This window comes from Theropithecus gelada, chromosome 18, assembly GCF_003255815.1.
Source record: "Theropithecus gelada isolate Dixy chromosome 18, Tgel_1.0, whole genome shotgun sequence".
NCBI lineage: Eukaryota > Metazoa > Chordata > Mammalia > Primates > Cercopithecidae > Theropithecus > Theropithecus gelada.
In genome coordinates this window covers 7,443,574-7,455,900 of record NC_037686.1, presented here as the reverse complement: position 1 = coordinate 7,455,900, position 12,327 = coordinate 7,443,574, and the positions used below count along the sequence as shown (strand labels likewise).

Below are 12,327 nucleotides of genomic sequence, written 5' to 3'. Positions count from 1 at the left end.
CTGCAGAGCTGGGATTTGCATTGAGTTGGGTAGGCTCACTTTGTTCATTGATACAACAAATCACTTACTGTGTGCCAAGTAAGTGCTAGATCCTATGCTAGGTGCTTAGAATAAATGAGCACTATTTATTTATAATAAATAAATGGGCATGCCAGACCCAGTCTTTGTCCCCGCAGATCTTCTAGGCTAGGGATGAGGGACAAGTAATAACAATAGTGAACAGCAATGCAACAGGGAGGCGCAGCCTGCTGTGGGGCTCTTAAGTGAGTCAGGAACCCAAGAGTGACAGAGTCCAGAAAGACTACTGAGAAGTGGGAAGAGGAGGGGTGAGATGGCCTCAGGCAGAGGACCCACGAATACAAAGTGGAGCCTGTGAGCAGGATGAGTTTGGAGAAATAAAGAAGCTCAGTGCAAATCCAGCCTGGATGTGAACAGGAACAGAAGATGCCCAAAAGGTGGGCACTGGCTGGGTTGTGGTATCTGTAGTGTGCCAGGGCCTGCCTGGGCCAGCTCTCCAGTGCTGACTGCACATCTCCTTCTAACTCCAGTGATTTTGTGTTAGTATAAGATGAATTCTACCACAGAAAGGACAAAAAAGGCAGGCGATTTGAGTTTCTAGGCTGGCTTGAGCAACTGCTCTGATGATGGCGTCGTTCACTTGGTGAGGAGTATTAGAATGGAGGGATCAAAGCTCCCTGTTGACCTCAAGGTTGAGGTGCTTGAGTGACAATGTGGGGGTGTCTGGCAGGCAGCTAGATACCTGGATCAATCCCTTTCTGTCTGATCACACTGTCTCCTAGCAGCACAATAGTTCAACTCCATTTGACTTGGTACTATCCAACCTGTCCGAGGCCCTTCTGTTGAAATGACATGTGTTAGATACACGAGCAACAAATCTCAGGTCTTCCATGGAACCTATACAATAAGCAATTTTGAGGTTCTTATTCATTTTAAAACCTCCCATTTAATCTCTCAAATTATTAACATCTAAACCTGCTTTCCTTGGGAAATATATCCCAAGAAAGATAGCACTCAAAAATGGCTGACTTCCTTGCTAGCTAATGTGGGCAGAGTTACCTCTGTTCTTCCACGGCTAACAAAAAAACAGACTCCATGCTGTGGCATGGGCACAGGTCATAACAACATATGCATTAAGGTAGTGACGTATAAATTTTGTTTTCTCTCTTTATTATCATTTAAAATATATTAAAATTTTAACATGGCAGAAGCAGGAATTTTAACTGCACATGGCAGTCTACAAAAAGCAAAACAACAAACAAAACTCCACAGAAACAAAATTTACATCAACCAATAATATATTAAAATTTCATTTAGGTAAGGATCTAAAGAAATGTTATATATGCACACATCTTAGAGTTTATTTTCTTCAGTGAAAAAAAAATGTAAAGCTTGAGAAATTCTCCAAGCAGAATCAACTTTCTTAAACCTTAACATTCTTAATGAAGCAAGTGGACATAGAACCTCTTTTTAGAATCTATTCCCTCTTTCTCTCCACCCACAGATGGTGGCTCTCCACTGCCGGGAGAGCATTTATAGCTGTTCCTACCTGTAAAAGTAGTAACAAGTGTCAGAAAAGAGGTACTTGTCTTTCAAAACTGTGGGACTGATTCCACACAATTTAAGCCTCGGATACAATCACTTACAAAACACAAATAAAGCCTGACAACAAATCGGAATGTTTCAAACAAAGAATAGGTACCACGCTCCCTACTTTAGAGATCTTCCCTTTGAACAGTGTGTCTCCGTTTGTAAAGATGCACACAGCCCCAGATGTAATATAACACAGCTCCTTGTTACAGGGGTTCTGGCAGACCGCGGTGGAAATCAGTCAATCCTGAAATGCCCTTCAGAGTGGGAGCAGGGAGGAGTTCTGTGCAGGTGAGGGTCTGGCCCACCAGCCACACCAGTGTTAGGACAGGGTCCCTTGAGGCCCCGCTGATGGTGGAGGGTCCTCAGAAGGGTCTCTCCAGCTTTTGGAAGTGCCCACCTCGCCGTCCTCTTGTTAATCCTGGTCACACTCCTTTGTGGAGGCTCCAGGAAACCTTGGGAGCATAACCAAGAAATGGATAATGGAACAAAAAGGAGAATGAATGAATCATGAAAACATGTGCTTCTTCTTATTATTTTTTAGAGATTCACACTTTCCTGAGTAAAGTACACAAAAATCTCACGTGAAGTCTTTTGAAAGCACCAGGCCTCTAGGTCTTAGACTAGCTGTGCTCCATGGCAGATCTGAGCCAAGCTCGACGTTGTTCTGGTAAAAACATTAACAATGTATTCGTGAACGCTGCTTTTCTAATATTTTACCGCTTGACAGTGTTATGCTTGTAAATGGAAAATGGTTTCTTTTCTGGTGACGGAGAAGAATAAAGGTGGATGTGTGGGCTTCTTTGGTCTGTCTTGCAAACACATTAGAGCTGAACGGATCCCACCAAAGATAACAATGTTCATAAACCAAACCCACAGATGGGCCTAAGCCTCTGAATCATTGGCACTGGACCAGTCATCAAAATCCTCTGAACATATAAACAAATCACAGACACTTTAAAAAGTCCAGATTCAATGTGGATATGGCCATTGGACATTCACATCAAATGAATGTGCTCCACTTTTATTGCTGAGAGAGCGCAGCTCCTGGTGCCAGAGGAAGTTCAGGCAGCGCCATCATCCCTCGACTTCTTGGCCTGAGACAGTATCTTCTTCAGGGAGGTCCTGGGAATTCCTGAACATTAGGATAGAGTTGTAAATCTTCAGTGCTGGGCCCAGTTTGATCTTCATCACTTTGACAATGTCTGTCTGTGTCAGAAGCAGGAAGGCTTTGCCATCGATCTGCTGCAAATACATAAATAGACACAAACAAAATTGTTTTGTCATGGAAGCCTGTTTACTCACCAGTAACACTTAGGTTCTGAGTGTGACGCGGAACCCGTCATAGCCTCCATGTTGAGCTCACCAGTGAGAGAGAATGACAGCAGCTCTCACTTGGCTTAGTTACAACCATTGCTCCACTTCAGTTCTTTCTTCTAGAAATTTGAAGTGAAATTTAAAAGGAGCTCACTCTGTTAAATACGAACTCAATATACATGATCTGTTCCTAGGCTAAGTTTCTATTGTTGTGTTTTAAAAAGGTTGGCTTGAATTTATATCAAGACCCTTAAAACCAAGTGAATCCCCAGGAATTTTTCCCAAGAGAATAACGTGCAATGTGTATACTCTAGTATTATTTATAATACTGAAATCTTGAAAGCAACCCAGTGTTCCCAATAATAGCAGAAATAAATAATACTATAGTAAGAGTGGGCTACTATGCAGTCACCCCAAATCAAGTATCTATGAAACATTTAATGATTTAGGATTTTTTTTATAGATCAGTAAACAACAGAACATGGTATATGATAGAGAAGAAATTCAGTTTTACTTTGTACAATTAAATATGCATGGCTGCATGTATACATATGCATATCTAAAATATTTGAAGTCTTTACACCAAATGTTAACATAAATTATCTTTGGATGGTAGAATAGTGGTTAGTTTTTATTTAATCCTTTCAACTTTCCTGTTTTTAAATTTTTAAAAGAATACATACCAGTATAAGCAAAAATACATACAAAATAAATGTTTTATTTATTACACTTTGAAAATATATTTCAAAACTTGCACAGAATGATGTTTGGCTCAATATGAATAAGATCTGGGGCTCTGATGTATGGCATGGGTGGTAATGGAAAGAGTTAATTTGACTTTGGTAATCATCACACATTGTATATCAAATCATCACATTATACACCTTGAATATATTCAATCTTGTTTTGACAATTAAATATTTTTAAATTAAAAAGATATTACAGCATGAACTGTAATAGCTTCCCTGAGACTCACAGGATGGCAGTGGCCACTGTGTAGGCTGCTTCCCCCAGCTTCTGGATGTCCCAGTGACCTCAGCACGACATCTGGGACTGCTGCAGCATCGCTGATTGACACAGCCTACCTCAGATGATTCCTAGCTCCAGAACCAAGAAGGCAGGAATGGGAGGGTTTTCTACGGAAACACTCTTCCACGAACTTAGCACTGTGGTTCTAAACCTTTTCAAATTTAATAATACAAACCCAAGCCAGTTGTGGTGGCTCATGTCTGTAATCCCAGCACTTTGGAAGCCCGAGGTGGGCAGATCAATTGAGGTCACAAGTTTGAGAGCAGTCTGGCCAACATGGTGAGACGCCCCATCTCTACTGAAAATACAAAAATTAGCCAGGCGTGGTGGCATGTGCCTGTAGTCCCAGCTACTCAGGCAGGAGAATTGCTAGAACTCGGGAGACAGAGGTTGCAGTGAGACAAGATTGTCCCACTGCATTCCAGCCTGGGCAACAGATCAAGACTCCACCTCAGAAAAGAAGAAGGAGAAGGAAAAAGAAGGAAGAAAGAAGAGGAGGAGGAGAAGGAAGAGGAAGAGGAAGATGAAGAAGAAGGAGGAGGAGGAGGAGGAGGAGGGGGGAAGGGGAGGGGGAGGAGGAGAAGGAGGGGGGAAGGGGAGGGGGAGGGGGGGAGGAGGAGGAGGAGAAGGAGAAGGAGAAGGAGAAAGAAAGAAGAAGAGGAGGAGGAAGAGGAAGATGAAGAAGAAGAAGGAGGAGGAGGAGGGGAGGGGGAGGGGAAAGGGGAGGAGAAGGAGAAGGAGAAGGAGAAAGAAAGAAGAAAGAGGAGGAGGAGGAAGAGGAAGAGGAAGACGAAGAAGAAGAAGGAGGAGGAGGAGGAGGAGGGAAGGGGAGAGGGAGGGGGAGGGGGAGGAGGAGAAGGAGAAGGAGAAAGAAAGAAGAAAGAAGAGGAGGAGGAAGAGGAAGAGGAAGACGAAGAAGAAGAAGAAGGAGGCGGAGGAGGAGGGGGGAAGGGGGAAGGGAAGTGGGAGGGGGAGGAGGAGAAGGAGAAGGAGAAGGAGAAGGAGAATCCTGTAGTGTCAATGTCTCACTGATAGAATTTCCCTGGGACCCGAGGGGTAGGGTTTTAAAGTTTTAACATTTAAAAAAGGTTTTAAAACCTTTCTGTGCATTTATGATATATTGTCTGATAAGGATTCATCCATCTAGAGGAGGAAGCACTTTTCCCCTCGGAAAAGGCATTTTCCCCAAGGCAGAGGAGAGAGAATGAGCCTACATCCATACCCTGACCTGGCTCAGGTCCAGCATTTTCAGGCAAAAATTGCTGTCCAAATATAAGGTCCTAAGAATAAGGTCATGATGGTGATGATAACAGCTAACAGTTATGGAGCTATAATAATCTATTATATGGGTTTGATCCTCCTGATAACCCTGTAATATAGGAGAGGAAACCTGGAATTGCAAGCTTAATGACTTGCCCAAGCTCACACAGCTTCTAAGGGGCAAAGTTGGGATTTCGAGCAGGGCTTGTTGGAGCCCAGAGGAGACCCTCTGCTGTATACTGCTGCCTTTATTAAGCCCCTACTTTGGGACAAGAACAGGGCTCGGTGCTTCAAACATGATCATCCTAATCTTTAAGGGCCCCTCTCGTAAATCTGTGTTTCAGAGAGGAGGGATAAGAGGGGTTCAGCAATCTGTCTAAAGTGACAGTTCTGGTCAGTGAGTGCCAAATATAAGCAAGTCAGCCTGCAAAGAGCCACTCCCTCTTCCCCTACGTGGACAGACTTGAGGACAAGGCGGGCCTTGGGCATCACTACCTGCAGAGTGGACTGTATGTGTGAGCGCGGCCAACTATGCCCAAGCCATGCTGAGCTCAGGCAGAGCCAGGCGAACCCCACATGCAGCAGCTACCCAGACTGAGACCATCTGACCTTGATGCTGAGTTCCTCTACTGTGCTTGGAGGGGTCCAGAACCCAAAACTCAGTGAGCACTTCCCTTAACCCATGCATGCTCTGAACCTGAGAGAGGGAGAGGTGCGTACTGCCTTTCAGTTTCTACGAGGGTGGTTTTCTTGGAGAGTTCTAGAGCAACAATGGACGCTCTGAGCTCTCAGATGGATATGAGCTGGAATCCGACTGTGCCCTTTTCTTGCTCTGCCTAACCTTCCTGGGCCTGAGCTTCTTCATCGGTAAGCTGCCATTGTAGAGTTGTCACAAGGATCAAAGGGCAATGGTTGTAAAATGCTTAGCACCGTGCCTGGCACGTGGCAAGCCCCTGATACACCATCACTGGGATTAGTATGTGCATCATTCTGTAGCTGGTCCAGTCTCTTCCAGGGCTCCTGTAGCTATGGATCCTAATTCCAGGAAATATGCGAAGCAGTTCAGTATGTTCCCAAACAAGACGGGGCAGAAGATAGAAACCCCCGAGAAGGATTTGGGGCTTCTCTGGAAGCAAATGCAGGGCAGGGATAGGTAGGAGGGTCCCATGCTGACTTTGGAGTACACAAATCTCCTCTCTTTCCCAGGTGCAATCCCAAAGGAGGATTCCTGCCTTCCCCCAAATGGCTTCAAGCCACCAATGGAGAGGCCTCATGACACCGATAGGTAATAATTAATTATCTTGTTCATTTACTCTTCCAGCAAATAGTATATGTACTGAGCATGCTGCATGCACCAAGCACCATGGCATTCTGCAACAAAACCTAGCAAAATATAAGAGGACTGAAGGCAGAGACTGACCCCGCTTGGTCTCACACTGCAGAATTGGGCTCTATTCCTGCTGGATCTCCTTTCTCTTGCTGCCCCAAATTGTCCTTATTTACACTTAAGTAAATGATAACAAAACACTTCTGGGTCTAGAAGTATATATATATATATATATATATATATATATATATACACACACACACACACACACGCATTTCTTACCTCTTTCTTAAAGCACTTGGCATGTTCTTCACAGCCCAGAAGAGACTGTACAAACTCAGCCACCTATAGTGCAAGATGAAAAGCCTAATTTAATACATGCACCTGAAATAATTTTAGGGTTGTAGTAATCCAACATTTAAGTAAAATATACTTAAAGTCTCTCAAACACTTGGGAATTAAATAGTATCTATCAAGTTGCATGAGCATTTGTCAACTGAGAAATTAGACCAGCCCCCAATATTTTTTCTGTCCTCTTATTACTGGACTGACCTGCACAGGGTTATGGTTATAATGATGACAGTAACAGCCTCCATATGTGAAGCTCTGGCATTCTGCAAGTTCTGTATCTGATTCTCCTGACTCCCCTGTGGGGTCAGTGAGGGCGAGGCCAGTGGACTTGTGCAGCAGTTATCACAGCAACAGGCAGGAGTGAGGACCTGCCCGCTTGCCTTTAAAAGGCAGACCCAAAGGCAAGGTCTTCTCCTACTCATCTCTGTGGCCCAGTTCCTTACCTGGAGCCTGGTGAACCACAGGCGATCAGAGAATCTATGCGGAGCTGAATTCCCACATAAATGATGGTTAAATGAGGTTCAGCACTTACCCAGGGCCATACACGGTTGGTAAGTAGCAGGGACATTTTGGAATTCAGGTTTGCTATCTCTAGGCCCTACGTTTTGGAGAATCAGTCTCTTCATTTCAACTTCCCACCCTCACCATGCCCCCACATGCCCCCAAATATCCTTTTAACAAGAGAGAGCTCAGACAAAGATCTGGCTATCGGCTCAGGAGGCCACTGAGTGCTCCTAATAGATACCTTTGGGAAGCTGATTGAACAAACATGATAAAGGGTAGACTCCCAACATCAGAAATGACAGCTGGGTGGTCTGCACTACTGCCTAACTCCAGTCCTGTCGCAGCAGGCGATGAAAGGCAGGCTGGAGTGCAACAGTAAATGTCATCTCGGGAGGTGATACTTCTAGGGGAACTGTCTTGTTTGTTTTGTTTTTTTTTTTGGCTCTCTGCTTCTTGTGTCAACCGAATTGTGGGTGCTGGCCCTTCTCCTCTCCCTGGTTTCATGGGGAAGGTTCTCGAGGCTGGAGAGTGCAGTGTATCAACACGTCCCACCCTCAGAGAGCTCTGTGAGCACAGGCTCCCTCCCAGCCTCTCCAGGAGAAGTCGGCCGACGCTGCCCCTGATGGTGCAGGAGATAGCACCAGGTGTTTGCTGATCCCAGGTGACAGAGCAGTAAGGGCCAACTCCCACAGGGCATACCCTAGGGCTGGACACCTGTGCCCCTCCTGAGCTCTGTCCCCTGTGGTGTCACAGCTATATTTAGTCAGTGCAAATGTGAAGAGTTCAGAATATCTTCTTTTTAGGGGTGATCTGCATGTCCATGTCTGCTTTACTCACCCCTGGCACTGCAAATATATTCTTGAGTCGTTTTACAATCTTCATATAAAGTTTGGAGTGATAAGGATTAAAAAAAAAAAAAAAAAAGTTCCACACCAGCCATACTGCTGTCATCCAGGTTCACCTCCAAGCCCCAGGAGCATCTGTGCTAGTGAGTGCATCTGCTGGCCGGGCTCTCAGTATTATGAGCAAATTCACCCGAGAACCCGACACTGGCAATTCAGGCAGAGGAAGCCGAGTCTGTTTGCTGGGCTAATACAGTTTTCTTGTTCTAGGTGAGAAGGAAGCATGTAGAGCACGTGCTCAGTACTTGCTGGGAGCTAATGAAAGCTGTGGAATGCCACTGGTCAAACTGCAGAGACAGGGCAACTGGGGCAGGTGATGGCAGTGGCAGTGCGGTTGGTGGCCCAGGACATGGAGAGTGGCCTGGCTCCGTCATTCCCCAGACCACTCTGCTGGTCATATATACTCCAACCCTGCCTGCGTGTGAGGCCTCAGGCTGGCTGCTAGAAGAGCTGCCCTGGGAGCTTGTTGTGCTTGAATTTTTAATGAGTTGATTTGATTAGTGGTGGGAGGATTGAGGGGAACAGGGAGGACATGAAAGCTTATCACTCACTACAACATGTGGTCAAATGTGTTAACACCCTTGAGAAAGGTAGGAAGGCTATGGGTGTTAGGAAGGGACTCCACAAATCTTAGGTGGGACTTCAGGAAGGACATCAGGAAGAAGGGGGACCCTGAGAGGGTTACTGTTGGATGCACAGTATTTCCACCGTGGCGATTTGGGGTGGATGGGCGGGGGAAGAATTCTAGGCATAGAGAATCCCAGGAGCAAACCCCAAAGCAGGACAGCACAGGGCCAAAGGGCAGGTGTGAGGAGCTGGAGGAGTGCAGTTTGACTGAGCTGAGGAGTAGACAGGGAGTGGCGGGAAGTGGGGAGGGCCGCGTGGTTCCAGGTGTGGGTCTGTACTTCCTCCACAGCAGCGGGGAGCCCTAAGCCCTGGCACTCCACCCTGGCGGGACACTGGAGCTTTCACGCTGACTGTCGTCCAGGCCTCATGCCACACAGATGATAAATTAATGGAGCTGGATTGGGTCCAAGCACTGGGTAGATATTTTTAGAGCTTCCCAGTTGGTTCCAGTGTGCACTGAGGGCCGAGAACCACAGCGCTGCAGGAAGCTAGAGGAATGGTCCAGCAGGGTCTGGACGGACTTGTGCTGAGCCTCAGGGCTAGGCAGGGCAGGAATGAAAGATGAACACAGGAGAATGCTGTAAAGCCACGTTCCTCAACCTCAATACGGACACCTCAGGCCAGGTAACTTTTTGCTGTGAGGGCTGGCCTGGGTGTTGTGGGATGTTTAACGGCATCCCTGCCCTTTACTCACAAGGTGCCAGTAGCAAAGCCCCCTTCCCAGTTTTAACAACCAAAAATATGCCCAGATGTTGCCAAATGCCCCTGGGGGCAACATTGCCACAGTTCTTCTGCTGGGCTCACTTTTTCACAGGAAGGAGGGCTGAGTGTCGCAGGAGGAAATAATAGAGAAGAGGGACCAGTAACTAGCTAAGGAACCATGTTTTGTTGGATGTCAATCACTCACTGCAGTGGGAAAGCCACGTCAGCACAGGGACAGTGGTTTCCCCACTGCTAGGGGAAAGAAGTGGTTGGTTGGAAACATGGTCTCTTTTCCATACTTGTTCAAAGGACCGTTCACAGCAGAAGTGTTGCAAGTTGCTTTGACGGTTTGCCTATGTTAAACTGTCCTTTTCTGGGCAAACAAAAAAAAGACCACAGTCTTCCTTCTCAGTATCATTGGCCAAGAAATCATTGTCAATGTATGAAAGGTAAATTGGATTTTTTTAAAGGAAATAAATAACGTGTTAAACCAAAGCATCAACAGAGCAGATGCGGCCCTGCCCCGAGGTGGCCTCTGTCTGGCCTGCAAGCAGCACTTGCCACCTCCACCTCATCCTCCACCCGGCCACCCTCCTCAGCTTCACACTCCTCCGAAAGGCTCTGCCATTTTGGAAAGAGATTCCCATTCGATTCAGTTTATCTTTTCTTTTTCCAAAATAAGGAACAAGTTCCATGAACTCTATTAAGCAGACTTCTCTGGCCAAGAATTTTAAAATATGCAAAGGCCTTGATTCAGTATTATTAGTTGGTAATTACTTCCCCTACAAATAAATTGTATTTTGAGCTTTCATAGAAAGCTTTGCTACAGATTTTCTCAATGAAAGCGGTGAGTTTTAGCATAGAATAGAGTAACATCAAGAAGTTTCCCTTTCATTCTCCCATTAAAAGAGAGAGATATTTTTTCTTCACATTTGTGGAAAATGTGGACAGCTGTCTAGAGACGCATAACCTCTGCGAAAGACGAAATGACCATCCACTTGCCCTGCACCCATAGAAGCCATAGCAGTGGGGTCACCTGGTTTTTCAAAGGGGGTGATCACACTGTTGGAGCCCAGTGGGTGGCCTGGGCCTTGGCTTTGGCTCTGGGCAGCGCCTGGTGGTGTGGGGGGCTGCCACGCGGGTGTCTCCCCTTGGTCTTGACTCTGGGAAGTGCCCCCCACAGTGCTGTGACCACTGACACACCAGCACTTCCCACATTCTCAGGCACACAGTGTCCTACAGCTAAAATCCTTGCTTTGTTTTGGAAGGACACTGAGAAAGTTAATTCTAAGTATGAGACAGCAGTTTGGGGAAACTAGGAGGGATGACACTGCCCAGGCTCTGAGAGGAGCCCATCCCGCCAGCCGACCTCACTTCCCCCACGACCTACTTTCCCTGGCATCGTCGCTGGAGCCCAGCAGGCCTCGTGTTCTTCCGTGGGGCTGCTGCTGCTTTAAATCTTTCCAAATGCCGGTGTTCTCTATCTCGCTGAGCCTGTAGATATGTGCCGGACTATACCGGCTAATCGTCCACTGGGGACCCTGTTGCCAGCCTGGGTCTTATTTTTTAACAGCAGAGTTTATTTGCCCTTTTTTTTAAGGGCTCAATTGTATAAGGCTGCTCTGCTTAGTTAGCAGTACCCTGAATTTTTCAAAAGCACCCCTTCCTGTGTAAAGGCTGCTTTTAAAGTGACTGCCATCTTTTAAAGTTAATGAACATTTAGGGAGCACTTGGTTGAAGCTAGAGCAATTTATATGTGGTGCTTTAAGAAGTATTTTTTAATAAGAGAAATAAAAGTACCCATACGTGCACCAGGCTTACCTGAGTCATACCAAGGGTGGTAAATGAGCACACCACATATCATGCCCTGCCTGCCTCCGTGTGCCTAGACATATATACCTGGCAGAATCAGGGAACAGACTACATAAAACCCACCTGCCTATTCATTCATGAACTCATTTACTCACTCGAACATTTGTCAAACCCTCTTCTGTGCAAGATGCTTTGCAATAAGATAGCAAAAGATTAAAAGATATAAAAATATATGAAACTATACTAGTCCCTACTCGTAAAAGCTTATGCTCTTGTACAGGATATTTTCATGACCCAGAATAAGACATATACTTTACATCTCCATAACTTATCACGTGCACACACCCACACACATCCCTCACCGAAGTTTAGCAAAGCAACAACCCTTATTACCTATGATGTGCTCTCATCTAGTCTGGTCTTTCGTTTTATAACCACTAAATTGACTTCCCAGCCTATCTGCGCTTTGAAAAGCACTGCTCTTGGAGAGACAGCCACAGTAACAAAGGAGTTAAGAGGCAGCTCACAGCTCTGTGGAGTGTTACAAAGGCCCCGCACTAGCCTCTCTTCACAGGTGGCATTAGCAGAGCAGAGGTCTTCCTCCCGGGCCAGAAAGGCAGACAAAGAGGCTGTGCTTTCACTTCACCTTCGGCTGCAGACACCCGTGTTAACTCTTCCTGAGGGATGCCCAGTTCATTCCAACACACCCCGTCCCTGGCTGCGGAGGCTCCTCTCTGAAACGCCCAGTGCTGACAAAGCACAAAAGCAGCCCTGGGCCCCCACCAGTCCAGCTCAGCCCTGAACTGCCGTTCACATCATCGCTGCTCTGCTCATCATTTTTACTGTGCCTTCTCTAAGCAGCCCTACGCTCAGCTGTGGGTAGGTACT

At 46.2% G+C, this 12,327-nt stretch overlaps 1 protein-coding gene across 4 annotated transcripts in view; it reads right to left on the bottom strand.

The window, feature by feature from the left end:
* Positions 1–1,160: 1,160 nt before the first annotated feature.
* Positions 1,161–12,327, bottom strand: part of L3MBTL4 (L3MBTL4, histone methyl-lysine binding protein) — a 449,874-nt gene continuing 438,707 nt past the window's right edge. For all 4 annotated transcript variants that reach the window (XM_025365149.1, XM_025365146.1, XM_025365148.1 and 1 more), the window contains 2 exons: positions 6,824–6,886; positions 1,161–2,853 (listed from right to left, as the gene is read on the bottom strand). In XM_025365149.1, the coding sequence (XP_025220934.1) occupies positions 2,686–2,853; positions 6,824–6,886 (231 nt within the window). In that variant the 3' untranslated portion in view covers positions 1,161–2,685. The remainder of the gene's footprint in view (positions 2,854–6,823; positions 6,887–12,327) is intronic.